At 44.6% G+C, this 18,432-nt stretch overlaps 1 protein-coding gene and 1 long non-coding RNA gene across 2 annotated transcripts; one reads left to right on the top strand and one right to left on the bottom strand.

Moving 5' to 3' along the window:
* Positions 1-4,058: 4,058 nt before the first annotated feature.
* On the bottom strand, positions 4,059-9,709 carry LOC141041078 (uncharacterized). Its single transcript, XR_012201518.1, has 2 exons — positions 9,086-9,709; positions 4,059-4,737 (listed from the first exon to the last, which is right to left on the bottom strand). It is a non-coding gene; the product is annotated as an uncharacterized lncRNA (long non-coding RNA).
* Positions 9,710-11,439: 1,730 nt separating this feature from the next.
* LOC109771786 (uncharacterized) lies at positions 11,440-16,210 on the top strand. The gene is made up of 9 exons (XM_020330483.4): positions 11,440-11,736; positions 13,150-13,490; positions 13,768-14,050; positions 14,135-14,430; positions 14,522-14,728; positions 14,818-14,910; positions 15,006-15,113; positions 15,221-15,452; positions 15,806-16,210. Exons 2-8 carry the CDS (start codon positions 13,167-13,169, stop codon positions 15,299-15,301), a joined length of 1,392 nt encoding a protein of 463 aa, XP_020186072.1. The 5' UTR covers positions 11,440-11,736; positions 13,150-13,166; the 3' UTR covers positions 15,302-15,452; positions 15,806-16,210.
* Positions 16,211-18,432: the final 2,222 nt, after the last annotated feature.

Below are 18,432 nucleotides of genomic sequence, written 5' to 3'. Positions count from 1 at the left end.
CATCACATGCAATCAATATAAGTGATATGATATGGCCAACATCATCTTGTGCTTGTGATCTCCATCTCCGAAGCACCGTCATGATCACCATCGTCACCGGCGCGACACCTTTATCTCCATCGTAGCATCGTTGTCGTCTCGCCAACTTATGCTTCTACGACTATCGCTACCGCTTAGTGATAAAGTAAAGCATTACAGGGCGTTTGCATTGCATACAATAAAGCGACAACCATATGGCTCCTGCCAGTTGCCGATAACTTGGTTACAAAACATGATCATCTCATACAATAAAATATAGCATCATGTCTTGACCATATCACATCACAACATGCCCTACAAAAACAAGTTAGACATCCTCTACTTTGTTGTTGCAAGTTTTATGTGGCTGCTACGGGCCAAGCAAGAACCGTTCTTACCTACGCATCAAAACCACAACGATAGTTTGTCAAGTTAGTGCTGTTTTAACCTTCTCAAAGACCGGACGTAGCCACACTCGGTTCTACTAAAGTTGGAGAAACTGACACCCGCCAGCCACCTGTGTGCAAAGCACGTCGGTAGAACCAGTCTCGCATAAGCGTACGCGTAATGTCGGTCCGGGCCGCTTCATCCAACAATACCACTGAACCAAAGTATGACATGCTGGTAAGCAGTATGACTTATATCGCCCACAACTCACTTGTGTTCTACTCGTGCATATAACATCTACGCATAAAACCTGGCTCTGATACCACTGTTGGGGAACGTAGTAATTTCAAAAAATTTCCTACGCACACACAGGATCATGGTGATGCATAGCAACGAGAGGGGAGAGTGTTGTCTACATACCCTTGTAGACCGAAAGTGGAAGCGTTAGCACAACGCGGTTGATGTAGTCGCACGTCTTCACGATCCGACCGATCAAGTACCGAACGCACGGCACCTTCGAGTTCAGCACACGTTAAGCTCAATGATGTCCCTCGAACTCCGATCCAGCCGAGCATTGAGGGAGAGTTCTGTCAGCACGACGGCGTGGTGACGATGATGATGTTTTACCGACACAGGGCTTCGCCTAAGCACCGCTACGATATTATCGAGGTGGATTATGGTGGAGGGGGGCACCGCACACGGCTAAGCGATCAAGAGATCAATTGTTGTGTCTCCAAGGGGTGCCCCCTCCCCGTATATAAAGGAGTGGAGGAGGGGGAGGGCCAGCCCTCTCTATGGCGCTCCCTAGGAGGAGTCCTACTCCTACCGGGAGAAGGATTCCCCCCCCTTCCAAGTAGTAGGAGTAGGAGTCAAGGAAAGGGGAGAGAGAAGAGAAGGAAGGAGGGGGCACAGCCCCTCCCCCTAGTCCAATTCGGACTAGGCCTTGGGGGCGCGCGCAGGCTCTCCTCTCTCTTTCCCCTAAAGCCCAATAAGGCCCATATACTCCCCAGCGAATTCCCGTAACTCTCGGGTACTCCGAAAATACCCGAATCACTCGGAACCTTTCCGATATCTGAATATAGTCGTCCAATATATTGATCTTTACGTCTCGACCATTTCGAGACTCCTCGTCATGTCCCCGATCACATCCGGGACTCCGAGCTACCTTCGGTACATCAAAACACATAAACTCATAATATAACCGTCATCGAACTTTAAGCGTGCGGACCCTACGGGTTCGAGAACTATGTACACATGACCGAGACAGGTCTCCGGTCAATAACCAATAGCGGAACCTGGATGCTCATATTGGCTCCCACATATTCTACGAAGATCTTTATCGGTCAAACCTTATAACAACATACGTTGTTCCCTTTGTCATCGGTATGTTACTTGCCCGAGATTCGATCATCGGTATCTCAATACCTAGTTCAATCTCGTTACCGGCAAGTCTCTTTACTCGTTCTGTAATACATCATCCCGCAACTGACTCATTAGTTGCAATGCTTGCAAGGCTTATAATGATGTGCATTACCGAGTGGGCCCAGAGATACCTCTCCGACAATCGGAGTGACAAATCCTAATCTCGAAATACGCCAACCCAACAAGTACCTTCGAAGACACCTGTAGAGCACCTTTATAATCACCGAGTTACGTTGTGACATTTGGTAGCACATAAAGTGTTCCTCCGGTAAACGGGAGTTGCATAATCTCATAGTCATAGGAACATGTATAAGTCATGAAGAAAGCAATAGCAACATACTAAACGATCAAGTGCTAAGCTAACGGAATCGGTCAAGTCAATCACATCATTCTCCTAATGATGTGATCCCGTTAATCAAATGACAACTCATGTCTATGGCTAGGAAACATAACCATCTTTTATCAACGAGCTAGTCAAGTAGAGACATACTAGTGACACTCTGTTTGTCTATGTATTCACACATGTATTATGTTTCCGGTTAATACAATTCTAGCATGAATAATAAACATTTATCATGATATAAGGAAATAAATAATAACTTTATTATTGCCTCTAGGGCATATTTCCTTCACCTTCCTGAAGGCGCCGCCTTGGAGCCCACGGCTCGTCATATGCGGCTTCACCTCTTAGTGTAGTGCTTGGGTTGATGTTGCTGCGCTCAGCGCTTATGTATCCTGCCTTGGGTGCGTGTGTGCGTGTGTTGTGAGGGTGTGCGCTTGTATCGGGTGCTATTGATCATTGCTTTATATATAAAGCGAGGCAAAAGCCTTTTTCGGTATGCTGAAAACTAGTGATGTCAACATTAGTTAAAATGAGTTCGCCGTAAAAGTGTACCATTTAGGCTGAAGAGTATCATTCCGTTTTCAAGTCTGACAAATTTATTATCACTGCTAGGGATTAGTTGAAAGTGTTGCCTGACTTTTAATTGGTTCAGGCCAGATGATATAGGAATTTAGTTCCTGGTAGTTCTTTCTACACTTGTTTTTAAACTGATCAAATCAAGTTCAGATAAGTGTGGAATAAATATACCTAACAACCTCCAATCATCCTATCATTGCCTTCCAACCAGCCCTCAAGAGATGTTAATGGACCACACAAGACTCTACAGAACAACACTGTAAACATACCAAGTGGCACGGAGTGTGCTCAAGACTAATGAATAAAGTGGACCTGGACTACAACGCAACAACCTTTCCTGAATTTTTTCACATCAAGAACCTTCCAAGAATAAGACTTGACCGAATGGCTGGCGGCAAGGGCTTGAATGCAGGTGGCAGCAGACAATGACCTGACTCCGGCTGTGCAGGTGCTCGAGGTGAGCTTCTGTGTCAATGGAGCCTCATGCTAGTCCTAGTGGGGACGCTCGCCGTCACTACAACAAAATTGACATACTGTGACGAAAATCCTTGTGACGATGGTGGACAACGTCACCGAAATGCCTAATGTGTGATGTTCTCGTAGGTGGCGTCACTAATTATCGCAAATCGGTGACGTTGGACGTCACTGGAATGCCTCGGCCTTTCAGCACACCTGGTTGCTAATTTCTGTGACGGTTTGATATTTTGCATGACGAACTAGCTAGAGTCACCGAATACTACAAATGTGTGATGGTCATTTTTTGTCATGTAGCGTCTAGCAATGGGACCCACCAGAGCTAGTTCACGGGTTATTGAGAGGTAGGAGCGATGCGTCGGTTTTGGCAGTGGGATCCGCCATCATTTTTGCAAAGCCTATTGAGCGTTGTAATTATTTTGTTCTATTCTAATATAAGTAGGTAGTGGCCATGGAAATACTTATGACTATTATATTCTTAAAAAGGGAAAACCTTGTTTTGTTCCTTTTTAGATGGTTATTTTGTTCTTTCTAATATAAATATGTACTGGCTCGACAAAAAATTTAATCGAGCATTAAAAATATAAATTTTACACAATTATTTTTATTCTGCAGTGTCTATGCTGAAAACTTCAATTGGGAGCTTGTGAGCTAATTTTTTTTTGTTCTATCTCAAAAGTTAAAATGGAAATAGGAGAGTCGATGACATCTTACTTTTTTTTTCTTATCTATAAACAGACTGGGCAAAAAAACTTGAATGGGGCGCTCGTCAGGTCATGTTGTTTGGTTCTATCTATAAGAACTTAAACTTAATACAGGAGAGTCGATGCAAAAAGGATTGGTACAGGAGTTCGAACCGGCATTAGGAAAGAGTTCGGATGTTATACAAATCGTGTCATCATATTCTTGGACTATACGTTGCCATTAGGAAAGAGTTCGGACACTATACAAATCGTGCTATAATATTCTTGGACTATACGCCTGGGCGTGTGTGACTATATCTGTAGGTTTTTTTTTTTGAGGGAGACTATATATGTAGGTTAGTTATTTCTTCCCGGGGCATATGTGATTCGATCTGATCGTCTTCTCGGCTCTAGTTAGGGGCGCTTCGTGGCGGGGAGAAGCAGGACGGCGATAGCCGAAGCACGACGCAGATCGGTTCCGGCTGGCTGTTGCCAATTCCATGTAAGTGCATCCACTCCCCTGTACACCTCATGCGGATCCATCCGGCCACCATATCGTACGATGCGTTACAGCGCCGCTGCATCGCACCGGCTACCACACCGCGCCTCCGGCTCTCCCTCTTATCTCCGCTCTTCCACCATAGGTATCGCATTTGCTCGTCGACGACGGGGACAACGTCGCTCGTCCCCAACCTGTCCCCAACTGGCCACCGTCCCATCACCAACTGTGCTCAGAGTTTGCAGTCTAACCATCACCTGACGAAGGCGCAGAGTTTAGACTTGCCAGTGCTCCCGGCTTGGCCCCAACTCCCAAAGCATCAGTCCAGCCGACCCCTGCAAGGTAAAGGTAAATTGTGTGAACGATTGAAACTGTTACTTCTGCTGTTGTATTGTCTGTACGAATGTTAGATGTAGCATAGATAGATGCATGGTTTTGCAATGACAGTGAGCATATATATGTTTGTGTACAAGACATGCACAAGTCCGTGGCGTTTGGAAACCAAGCATATATGTTGTACTTAGGAAAGACAATGTGAAGGAGGTTTTGTTTTACTAAATTCATTGCCTGAGTAGATGTTCTCATCAATCTTGAAAGGGTTAAATTTGTGCCCATTTTGTTGTTTCAGTTTAGTAGTGGGTTCACTAGTTGTGTTAGTAGTAGATTTTGCTTCAATGCAGTGTAAGCATAATTTTGTTAACGGTAAACTATTGTGTTGTAGTCAATGGATCGAAGCTGGATACAAGGAACGCGTTTCACACCACCATACATGAAAGGTGTCGAAGAGTTTATGGGTTTCGTTCGCCAAAATTTTAGGGAAAATCAGGACATATTGTGCCCATGCAAGGACTGTCTGAATGTGGAACACCGCAGCCAGGCTGAAGTAGAGGAGCACATACTATGCAATGGTATGTCCGTTACATATACAAGGTGGGTCTTTCATGGTGAAGCGGTGAGTGATGATGAAGGTGATAATACAGACGGTGCTGCATATCAATCAGATGATGATGATGACCGTGATGTAGCCAACGGAGGTGATGTTGCGTATATGGTAGATGATATGTTCATGTCTGGAAGGCAAGGCAAGGATAAGCCTAACCTCTTTTCCAAGCTAATGGATGAAGCGAAGAAAGATCTTTATGAAGGATGTAGTGATTTCACACGGCTGTCGTTCATTATTAAGCTCCTCCATATTAAATCATACAACCGGATTACAAATAGAGCATTTAATCAGTTTGTTGAGCTGATTAGTGTGGCGTTTCCACATGCTGATATACCTAAAGCATACACTGAAGCTAAGAATGTTCTTAGTGAAGTCGGGCTGGGTTACGAGACAATTCATGTTTGCAAGTTTGATTGTGCATTGTTTTGGGGCCAACATGCCAACAAGAGCCATTGTCCTGAATGCAGGACATCAAGATGGAAAGACGAGGTGGGGAGGAAAAAGATACCTCACAAGGTACTTAGGTACTTTCCTATCATCCCAAGGCTTCAAAGATTTTTTGTGTCAAAGGAACAATCAGCAGATGCAAGGTGGCATAAGGAGAAGAGGGTTGCTGAGGCAAATGTTATGAGACACCCTGCTGATGGTGAAGCATGGAAGCATTTTGATAGTGTGTTCGGTTGGTTTGCTAAGGATGCCCGTAATATGAAGCTTGGTACTGCCACGGATGGATTCAACCCCTTTGGAAACATGACGAGTTCATATAGTATGTGGCCTGTTTTTATCATCCCGTACAACTTCCCACCCTGGATGTGCATGGACCAATCTAATTTCATGATGTCTTTGCTTATTCCTGGGGGAAAAGCACCTGGAAAGGAGTTCCATGTATTTATGCAACCGCTGATTGCAAATATGATGAAGCTTTGGGTAACTGGTGTGGAAACATATGATGCATTGACGGGGGAACCATTTAATTTGCATGCGGCATTCTTGTGGTCGATTCATGATTACCCTGGACTGGCCACTTTATCGGGCCGTAGCACAAGAGGTTATCATGCATGTGTGCACTGTGATGTGGAGCCTTGCTCTGAGCCATTGAAAAATAAAATTGGGTTTGTTGGGCACCGAAGATTTCTGCCTACTAATCATCCTTACAGAAGAAGCAAACTTTTCAATGGGAAGACTGAGAATAGAGGGAAACCCCGGAAGTTCACAAATAAAGAAGTGGTGGACAAGTTAGAAAAACTTGTTTTCAAACCAGGCAAGTATCCAGGAAATAAGAGGAAGCGCCCTGAGAAAGGCGAACCAAACTGGAGTCAAAAGGTGAGTTTGTATGATCTGCCATATTGGTCGAAACTGAAATTAGCGTACAACCTTGATGTAATGCACATTGAGAAGAACATATGTGAGAATATACTTGGGGTTCTACTAGAGAGTGATGGAAAGAATAAGGATGCAGTAAGTGCAAGAGTGGATCTACAAAAACTTGGAATAAGGACAGACCTGCATATGAAACCTGATGGGAAGGGTGGATTTACGAAGCCAAAAGCAGAGTGTAATCTTAACAGGGAAAACAAGAAAAAATTCTGCGAGTATCTAGCTAATGTGAAATTCCCAGATGGATATGCTAGTAATTTAGCAAGATGCGTGGATCTTGAATCATGTAAAGTGCATGGGTTGAAGACCCATGATTGCCACATACTTCTGCAACAAGTAATGCCAGCCGCGCTAAGAGGACTTGTCAGAAATGATATATATGAAGCCATTGCTGAACTGGGTAACTTTTTCAGGCAGTTGTGCTCGAAAACTCTTAGACTTGATGTGCTTCATCAGATGAAGGAAGATATTCCTATAATTCTATGCAAGCTTGAGAAAAATTTTCCACCTGCCTTCTTTGATGTAATGGTCCATTTAGCTGTTCACCTACCTAATGAGGCAATTCTGAGGGGGCCCGTGCATTATGGCTGGATGTATCCAGTAGAAAGAAGGCTTGGGTACCTAAAGGGAACTGTTCGTAATAGAGCAAAGCCAGAAGGGTCGATTGCAGAGGGCTATATCGTGGATGAGTGCTTAACCTTTTGCTCCAGATATTTGATTAATATTGAGACAAGGTTTAACAAGGAAGATAGGAACAAGGATGGGAAGCGGAGTGTTTCTCCTGATGAATTGGAAGTTTTTTCAGTTGCTGCAAAAGGTTTTGGGTCATCCAAACTCCATTGTTATCCAACTGAGTACGACCAAATGGTTTGGTATGTGCTTACCAATTGTCCTGAAGTAGAGGATTACATGGAGTAAGTTCACTTGTCAAGTTGTCATCATCATTAATAGTAAAGTATGTGATTGCCTCTTAGCGAAAATTAATTATAATGATATTTTTTGCTTTATTGTTGTAGGGTTTGTCGAGAAGAAATACGAAGGAGAGGTGTCATTAACATTGAGCACACATTTAAGAAAGAATTCCCTACATGGTTCGAAAAGCATGTAAGTTATCTGTTTATGTCTTTGTTATGTCCATCTTGCATTTTTTAATGTTAATAACTGACCATGTAACTACTGTGTGCGCATCTTGTGACAGATATATACTTTAGGAGAACAACATGTTTCGGCGGATTTGTACTCACTAGCATGTGGGCCAAACAAGAGGATAGTGGTATACTCTGCCTGCAATGTGAATGGTGTTCGGTATCATACCTTTGATCGTGAAAAGAAAAGAAAAACTCAAAATTCAGGAATCATGGTGAAGGCAATTGTCAATAATGTAGAGACTCAGTACTATGGTGTTCTAAAAGAAGTTCTGGAGTTGCGGTACCCCAAAAACAAGCATGGAGAAAGGTCGATCTTTTTGTTTCGTGGTGATTGGTTTGATCTCCATGGCAAGGCGACCGGCATGAAAGATGATGGTTACTTCAAAAGTCTTAATGTTAAGGCGCTTCGATACAAGAAGGATCCTTTCATCTTGGCTTCTCAAGCAGAACAAGTGTTTTACATGGAGGACACAAAATATGGAAAGGACTGGAATGTGGTGCAGACTTTCAGTCATAGACATTTGTATGATGTCCCTGAACTGGAGACAGGCGAGCTCAATGCTACAGATGCATACCAGGAAGAAATGCCCTCGACAACTTCCACTGTGAAGGATATTGATCAGTTGTTGGACACTTATAGCCGTGATGATGAAGAAGGCACGCCTGTTCATGCTAGTATTGTTTACGATCTTCTGAAGGATGACAACGACTATGATGAAGATAGTGGTACTGATGATGATGGACAGGAAGATGGTGCATTGAGTGAGAATGAGCATTCAAGTGATGATGACTAGATCGTGTAATGCATATTTGTACTTTACAAAAGTTTAGCTCTTTTGTGTTCTTTTTATGTTCATTTTCAGGTGATACAGTACATACCATGGTTCGGATTTGGCACATACATGACTGTCTAGATAACTTTAATTTGACATCCAACTGATAGGTGTTTGCGAAACTGCACTAGTGAGCATGGTTTTGAGATTTGCTACAGCCTGCAATGGTACTGCCTGAACCTGAATACATGCTACTGCAGTACAGTTAGATGTCATATGCCTGACCTTAGCGGAGAGATTTCTTTACAGTCATGTGTTCATGTAATGAAAAACTATATAGTACACAGATGATCAAATAATCAACTCCATGGCCAATAAATCTACTCTGTTCCACCCTACTGAAATATATAGAAGACTAGGAGTCGATAGATCAAGAACTCACCCTGCAACATTCTCGCGGGTTCCCCTTTGCACGCGCCTCCTGCAGAACCACCGAGACCCAATCCTTCTCTCACGCGACCCATGCCGACTCCTCCCTCCGCCGCATGCATCCTCAAGAGCAGCGGGGGAAGGGGCCACCGCTGTGCTTCGGCCAGCACGCTGTTGCAGAGCCGCCGCCGCGCGAAGCAAGCACCCGCAGATCGAGCAGGAAGCAGCGGAGCTAGGGCGCTCCGCCGAAACGGCGCTCTTTAGGAGCCACCGGCGGCAAGGTGCGGCGGCGGGTCGTTTGGCGCTGATTTGGGGATTCTTTTTGTGGTCAACAAACGAAGGAGACGAGGTGATAGTTAGCAGCCTAGCACAAGAGCAGAATGAGCGAGCTGAGTGTGAGTGTTTCTTTTTATATATATATTTGTATTTGATAAGAGCTACTCCCCGTAATGTAATATAAGAGCATTGTTAACATTAGTGTAGTGTTAAAAATGTTTTATATTATGGGACAGCTATATCTGTATTTGGTAAGAGCATCTACAGCCAGACCCATATCCGTGCCAAACGCCCGGCAGACTACCCGATCACTACATGGACGCAAAATTGTCATCTAGCAAATCAAGCCCAAACGCCCAGGCTGACCGACAACCCCATATCAAGCCCTCACAGCAGACACCGGCGAGGCAGAGTCGCACTCTCCAGCACCGCTACAGGTGACCGGCGACCCCTGCTGCCGCAACTGTGTCGTGGTGAACGTATTGGGCTCCGACCACGACAGATGCATTGTCGACCTCACATCCACCGATGACGTGCATGCCATAAGCTCCAGCGATGAAGAATAGGGCATGGGAAACGGCGGCGATTCGAGTCTCGTGAGCCGGTCGGGGTCCCATGTCCTCCTCTAACTCGCTGGTGGGTTGCTGCACTAGCATCAAATCAAAACCACATGTGTTGTTCGATTACGTCTTGCATAAAAGTCATGTTGTCGGCGGGCGTCGCCCATCTATGATGCCGCACTCGTCCCTTAGGTCACCCACGCTCGCGTATTACCCACGCCACCGTGCCTGTCCTCAGCCCAGTGCAGATTTGTAGACCACCTAGGGATGACTAAAAGCACTGAAGTGAGCCGAAGGCGCGCCGCCGTCATCGGCCCTTCCTCGTCGGAGCCGGGCACAACTTGTTGTAGTAGCCAGTCGGGAAGTTGTCTTGATAAGGCCCCATAGGACGAACGCACCAGAACAACAACCGTCACCGATGAACAGAAAACGTAGATCGGAAGGATCCAACCTGAAGACACACGAACAAAACAAACAAAGACCGGATCCAAGCAGATCCACCAAAGACAACCACCCGGCCGAATCCCGCGAGATCCGTCAGAGATACACCTCCATGCGCCCTCCAACGATGGTAGATGCACCACCGGGACAGGGGGCTAGGCGGGGAGAACCTTATTCCATCTTGAGAAAGCCACCGCCGTTCTCGTCTTCCTGAACAGAACACACACCCTAACAAAACTTGAAAAAGCACGTAAAAAAGGGAGATCTCCCATCGGCAAGGGCGGAAATCCACCGTGCACCCATGGCCCTAAGGCCACAGGAGACGTGGTAGATCGGCGGTGCCGCCGATGGGAGGAAGAAACCCTGGCCGCCTTTTCTTGGAGGAGAGACACACTCCAGATCACATACTTAAGACCCCTCTGTACAACTTTATACATACTTATTTACAATTCTCCCCAAGAAACCATTGAAAATACCACATTATCCCTTTGCGGCGATGGAAACAGACCTTATGGTTGCTCATGTTTGGCCCTCTAGTTGCAGTCAGCGGCATGATACTTGCTCGGTGTTGCCCTCCTTCTCATGCCTTAGCTTGGTTAGTTGGTTTCGGCTTTGCGGCGGTTGATGGCAATGAAGCTTGCTGTAGCTTTAGAGTCGTTCCTCGCAGCATTATGTATCTTTTTCGCGTTGCTTTCTTTCTCTGTTATATAATTCCTATGCATTTTTGGCCGGTTGATGGCTTTATTAATTTAAAGCCAAGCTAGGTTCGAGCCTATTCTCGAGCTCGGCCAATGCTTTTTCTCTAGAAAAAATACCACATCATATTGTTCATGTAAGATTTACTTTTTAAATAATCATTTGCTACTTATATCGAATTAAATGAATTACATAAGTGGAAATTAATTTCTGAAAATAAACCATCTCCTCGCAAAAACATTATTTTCCCTCCACCCACGTACTCTTTTCCCTCCACTTTCCTAATTTTTTCCCCGCATCCACCCTGTGTCCCCACCCGTCAAAGACCCAGCAAAAAATTATCCTTCTGTTTCACCCGCGAAGAGGCACCGCTAAAAGCCACCGCCCACCCCGGCGTTTTTTCGCCAGATTCAATCGACTCTCCTATCCCACAACTGCGGCGATCAGGGCCGGCAGATTGGGGGTGGCCGCCCCGCCGGCCGAGCACGGATCCACCACATCAACCATCCCCGCGAGCACTCCGCTCTATTCCCCCACCCCCTGATTGCAGCGACCGGCGACGGAGGATTGGAGGAGGCCGCCCGACCGGCCGAGCTCCGATCCGCTGCATCAACCGGCACCAGCGGATTTGAGGAGGCCGCCCACCCTGCTCTCTTTCTCCACCGATTGGAGCAACCGGCGACGGCTCACTGTAATTTTCTCATCCCGCCCTCCTCATACCCCAAGCTCTAGACGTAAGGGATCATCAGGGAAGGGATTTGGGGGATAAAAGCACACACGGGCGTGAGATTTCTTTAAATGTCTGAACACAGCGCATGTGGCAAATCCAGTAACTCTGTAAGATTTAGTTGGTCTTTGTTTAGTTGTTTGTGAGATTTCCTGTAATACAACGACTCTGCACTTGTTGATAAAGACTGAGTCTATAGTTGTTCTTGTTTGCCCGACCGGCCGAGCTTGGATCCGCTGCATCAACCGGTGACATCTGATTGGAGGAGGCCGCCCACCCGGCTCTCTTTCTCCACCGATTGGAGCGACCGGCGACGGCTCACCGTAATTTCCTCATCCCGCCCTCCTCATCCCGCAAACTCTAGACGTAAGGGATCACTAGGGAAGGGATTTAGGGGGACAAAGCACACACGCCCGTGAGATTTCTTTACATCTCTGAATAGAACGACAGTGTGGCAAATCTAGTAACCCTGTAAGATTTAATCACTCTTTATTCAGTTGTCGTGAGATTTATTATCATACAACGATCAAGTGGCTTCCATGCTTGTGGTTCTGCTACCCCATAAATAGTTCTTTACTAGAAGTGGTTTGCGACACTAAGGAAAACTTCGACCCATCAAGGGCTTTGGTTTTCAAATCCAAGTCCCAAAATGATAGCTGCTCGCGGAAAAACTTGACTTCCTAAGCATTTTCTCTTTCTTCTGATTCTGATATTTTAAACTTGAGGGCGTTCATGCCGTGCTGCTCTTGCTGAACATCTAGACAACAGAATAGAATGCTTATTGAGCCCTTTGCCTTAGTGCAAGGCTGCTAGCCATTTCAAGTAGTTCAGAAATATTGTACTGCATCCTGAGTATTTTTTTTGGACCGTTCCAGCTACCTGAACAAGCCGAGGCCCATGCCACCGTGCCACTGACGGAAATGGCCCACAAACAGCCACCTCACACAGACGCTCCTAGGCAATTTTGCCCCAGGGAGCTTAGTGATGTAAGGGATTGGAATTCTGTATAAAGACTGAGTCTCCACTTGTTCTTGTTCAAAACTGAATAAAGATAGAATCTGCACTTGTTCAAAACTGAATAAAGACAGAGTGTGCACTTGTTCAAAACTGAATGAAGACAGAGTCTGCACTTATTCAGAATGAATAAAGACAGAGTCTGCACTTGTTCTTGTTTAACTAAATTCTGGATGCTCCATATATCCATGTATGTTATTTATTTCGATCTGTTCTACAACCCTCAAAAGCATCATACAGTAATTTACTTTTAAGGTCCATTTCCAAACATGTTTAAGCAGATTTCAGTCATCTAGTGATGATAATGTAGGCTGGTAGGTGTTTTGGCAATTCATTAAGTTCACTCTCTCTCATTTTTTCCAGCTTCAGTTACTAACATCATGCCACCAGTTCTGGAGAGTGATATGCATAGCAGGGAATATCTTGCGGAACAGAAACGCAAGGGTGAGGCGTATTTGAAGGAAAGAGATGCAAGGATTGCGGAACGCAAGGCTGCGGAGCGGCAGTCTCTTAAAGACATACAAAGCTTAGCTCGTAGCCTTGTATACCCTAGTGCCTCTAATGCGCAACCGACACAAAATACACGAGGTGCTGATGATCGCAGTGACTCCGAGTATGAACCAGATGCTGAAGAGGAGGCTCATGCAGAGGAAGAGGATTTGAGAGATGAAGAGGAGGTCGCTGTTGCCAAGTCCAAAGCAATGGTAATATATCATGCAGACTTACATCTTAAATAATATGTACAATGTGGATTCACTGGCTTTAATTTCGCCTTGGTTGTATCATGTGTATGTCACTATGCACTATAAGTATCACAAATAGTTGACTTAAAAGATTTATTCACAATTTTTGTCCCTCCACTTTTCCTAATTAATATAGACGATGATATCTCTGTTCACTGCATTCCTATTTGAACCTATGCTGACATTGCACAGGTTAGTGTTGATTAACTGCCTTGTTTGACTCACTTGTTTGACCCAGGCACCTGAAGGTTCTACCATGCCAAAAACGAAAAAGCGTGTCAGATCCAAAAATAGTGCAGCTGCTACCTCAAGAATAACAAGATCTAGAGCTACCGCAACAACTCAGTCAATTCAAGCTACAAACCATCAAGAACAGTCTGCACCAAATCCAACAAACACATCACCTCACCTAACTTCTAAGGATAGCAACTCGCTTGACGCTGATTCAGGGGTACAAGGTTCTCAAGACATGATAGGCACATCTGGACAATCAGATAACATGATTACATTACAAGGCCAAGGTATATGCGACATCATCGCTTTACCCCTTCTATTTTCCACGTGAAATTGTAACCTTCTAATTTATCTGCCAGCTTGTAATGTAGATGCATTAGCATGCTCCACTGGTCCAACTGATCCACGACCGTCAAGGAGAGGTCGTGGACTTAGACCAACCATGGGGCATGGGCATCAGGAGTATGCAAGCAGAAATGGAGGGAGGAAAATGCGTATTGATTTTACAGCGGGGAAAGTGAGACCTACAGACCCAGTCCAAGCAGCAAAGCTTTCTTCTGAGTGTGGTATCCACATCAGGAGCAGAATGCATGTTGCTAGGCACTGGAATGACTATGCCAAAAGCCCACTCAAACATGTTATTCCCCATGCTATTAAAGATATCGCGGTGTGGGATAGTTTCCTTCAATTTTTATACACGTGTTCACATGTTGCATAGTAAATTTAGTGATAGATCGTATATATGATTGGTATTTCAGCTTAACTTTGAGATGGAAAAGGATGACAAGGTTGGGAATGATGTATGCACAAAAGTAATCCAGAAGGGTGTTCGACAACAACGCTACAGGCTAAAGAAGAAATACTTCAATGGTTATACTGCTCAGGAAGCATTATCAAATAAGCCAGCGAACATTACTCATGAGAATTGGACCAGCCTTGTCAATAAGTCCGATGAGAGAAACAAGGTTTGTAACAAGATATGCGACCAACAATAGTTTTTGCACTCACATCTACTGTATCATATGTAATACTTATATTCATTTTCTTTATATAGAAAATATGTCAAATGAACAAGGAAAACCGAGAAGCTGTCAAGCATCACCAAAAGACTGGATCTATGTCTTATGTTGCCTATTTCAGCAAACTTGTAAGAATTCCAAATATCTTACTTGTAGTCCTATGCCTATTGCATCTAGCCAATATATATGTAGTAGTAACGTTACAATTTCATATATCTTGTAGAAAAAAGACAAGTACAATAATCAGGACCCAAGTCCTATTGAGTTTTTCAAAGACACCCATACAAACAGCAAGACTGGTAGCATGAGCGAGCCGGCACTTCTAGCTCATGTAAGATTCCTCTATTGTTTCTGACTTGAAATAGACTCTCATATTGATCAACTATAATCTACCATATGAACTTTGCCTTAGCATCAATGTTTTTCTTTATACTATAGAATGCGATGGAAAAAAAAGAGAAACACAATCAGAAGGTGAGCAGCCAGTATTCGATACAGCGATTGTGGCTGAAGTTCTAAAGGAAGAAAGCGCCCATAGCACCTTCCTTTCCAGCATGGGGTATGCATCAAGATCCAGGAGGTCTGGGAGCTCTACTTCATCAGCCCACATCCGAGTTTTAGAAGAAAGAATTGAACAGAAGGATAGAGAGGCAAAAGATGCAAATGACAGGTAATTATCTTATTTCCCTTTCTGTTCTTGTTGGTTATTTTTGCTTGCTTCTGTGTGCACATTAATTGCACTCATTGTAGTGAACGAAAGTTCAACTAATGAGTGCTTCTTTTAACCTGTGTTGTTGACTTGATAACCTTTTGGTGATGCTTCCTGTAATCAAGTTGTTGGTTTTGCATATTTTAAAACATTGTATGTTATTCTTGGGTTTACTGTTTCATTGGCCCATGGGCATACTTGCCTTGACATTTAATAATGTACTTCTCTATTTCAAATTGGTACCCTTGTACCTTGTTTTCTTGTCTATTTTAATCTCATTACGATGCAATGTTGTTGTGTTTTTTCATTTATAGGCATCGGGAGGAGTTAGCCACGAGACTTCAAGCACAAGAGAGAGCATTTCAAGAGATACAAAAGAAGCAACAAGAAGAATTGGAAGCTCTAAAGAAGAGCCAGCAAGAGAAGAATGAAGCCTGGGCAAAGAAGCAAAAGGAGACGGATAATCTGCTTGATTTTCTCTTGAGGGCTCAAGCAACTCAGCAAGCAACTCAGCAGTCCCAGTCCAAACCAGATGGTTCATGAATGCCATCCTTACATTGGAATCATCAGGAGAACATATGTGGTCTTTAGTTAATATTAGTTTTCATCTTGTCTATTGTCTGTGTCAAACTTGAGTCAGTTTTTTACTGTCATTTTTGTTTACAGAATGATTTGGCTGAGACAATTTCATATATAATATGATTTGATTTTCATATCAACTTATGATGTGATTGTTCTCTTTAACTTTTTTATATAATCTGATCTGATGTGATGTGAATTAAATACTTATTTTCATCGTAATTTAGATTCGAAAGAGAGTAAATATATTTTGATGACGTCATCTTCATCCATAATAAAAGTAGTGGCACTAGTAGTGGGATAGCCGCTCGGGTGTTGATGTGGCATAAAGTTAGTGACGTCGCCTCGTCACCGAATATGGTACAATATGGCATATTTTCTCCTAGCACGTGACATTAATTGACCGTCATGGAAATAGCAAGTCGATGACATTCTATACAACGTCACCGAAGGTCCCAATTTCGATGACATTTTTGCGCGCGCGCCGTCACTAGGAGTAATCTGTGACGAGGAATCCATGACGATGCTTGTGACGCCCATAAAATGTCACCGAGGGGTAATTTGTGACGTTATTAGCTATTCGATGACATTTTTTAGCTCGTCATGGTAGGCCCGATCTCTTGTAGTGCGTGGACTGGCAGGAGGGCGGGGAGGTATCGGGCTGCTGGGCACATCGGCCAGCTTCAACGGAGATGACGGGGACGGGATGCTTCAGGCGAAAGCCTATGTCGATCTTGTCGGCAACAATGACGGCGACGCCTTCGGACGCCGTTTCCCTTCTTGAAGGCGTCATCGGGAAGCTACTGTACCCTCTTAATCATGTGCCTCGGGCGAAAGCGTCAGATCCATCTCTGGATCGGACGACGACGGCGTCTCGATGTCGTTTCTCCCCCTTGGGGGCGTTGTTTTTTGGGGCCATGGATCCGCGGTTGGCAGCTTGATGTCTGGACTAGAGTGTTTGTTGGGTTGTTGGTGTGCAGGGTGGTGGCAGTGGAAGTGATCTGTGGCGGCGACCAATCCCTTGGTCACCTCGGTGCCGATTGTTGGCCTATCTCTTGGGGGCTTGTGGCGACAATGAGGTCTCGGTGTTCGGTGCCCTTCGACGGCGTTCGAGGTTTTGTTGCCTGACATAGTGCTTTGGTTCTCTCTATTTTTTATGGTGGCCGTGGTGTGGCCTAGAGGAGGTGCAGGGCCTGTCTCGGTGGAACATTGCCCTTCGGCACGGTCTGTGGCTCTCTTTGTCACGACGTGGCTAGGCAGTGGGATGCCCTTCGAGGGTGGTTGCAACTTCCTAGCTCTTCAAGGTGCTGAGTGATCGCAGGGCAGCCGGCAACTTCTTCTCTAAGTCTTCTCGGTCATGGATCTCCTTTCGATTGATTCAACAAAGCTTGCTTCCGCTCTTCTCGGTCCAGCTAGTGGTGTTGGGTCCTAAGCTCTTGGTGTTGGCTACTTGTCGCAGTTCTTTTCTGGGTCTTCTGTTCTTTCTTGTGCCTTCTTGTGTGTGTTGGTTGCTTTCTGTTGTACATGATGTCTTGTATCTTTCTCTTACATATAATTAAAATGGTTCAGGCCGGCGTAAGCCCGCCGTAGCACCATAAAAAAGACTTGACCGAATTTGGTGGACTCCAATGTCTCATAAAAAATAACATAGGTCGTAAAGTTGTTTCCTAACTGGCAAAGATGCATATCAATGTGATGTCCCACAAAAAAAAATCAATGTGATGTCAAACACGCTTATGCAGCTCCACCTTAGCAATGCAGCCACTGTATATATAGATAGTTGCCGTTCTCTTTGGGCATACTATTTCCATTTAGAGCGCATGTATTGAGTGTGAGTTGATCATTCAATTAGAATGGGTTGTTGCCTGCAAACACTAATTTTAATACTCCCTCCGATCCATATTAATTGACGCACACTTAGTACAACTTTGTACTAAAGTTGTACGAAAGGTGCATCAGTTAATTTGGATCGGAGGGAGTACTTGTGGTTCCGTTAGTTCAGTAATTAGGCATGTTGCTTAGTGACATAGGCTGTTGCCACTGGCTCCGACTGGCGTGTCACAGAGAAGCCCCGGCTGGCGTGCACCAAGGAAGGATGAGCATTCGTCCCACTGAATGTCTAGAATGTGGATGTCAAAGGTTTCTCTCAGTCTTGCTCTGAACCCAGCCAAATTTGTCCAGCCTCATAAAATTAACCTGGCCAGAGATTTTCCTCTTGTGCAAATACTTATGATGAATTACCAAAATATGCAGCTGGGATGTCACCATTGTATAACTATGAAGTAAAGATTCCAAGGCAGGATCCTAGCAACAAAATATACTATATGTTTCCATTAAGTAGTGTGTGGGGGGGGGGATTCCC

Source organism: Aegilops tauschii, chromosome 1, assembly GCF_002575655.3.
Source record: "Aegilops tauschii subsp. strangulata cultivar AL8/78 chromosome 1, Aet v6.0, whole genome shotgun sequence".
NCBI classification, from domain to species: Eukaryota; Viridiplantae; Streptophyta; class Magnoliopsida; order Poales; family Poaceae; genus Aegilops; species Aegilops tauschii.
Note: the sequence above shows the minus strand (reverse complement) of the source record. Positions and strands in the feature narration are given on the sequence as shown.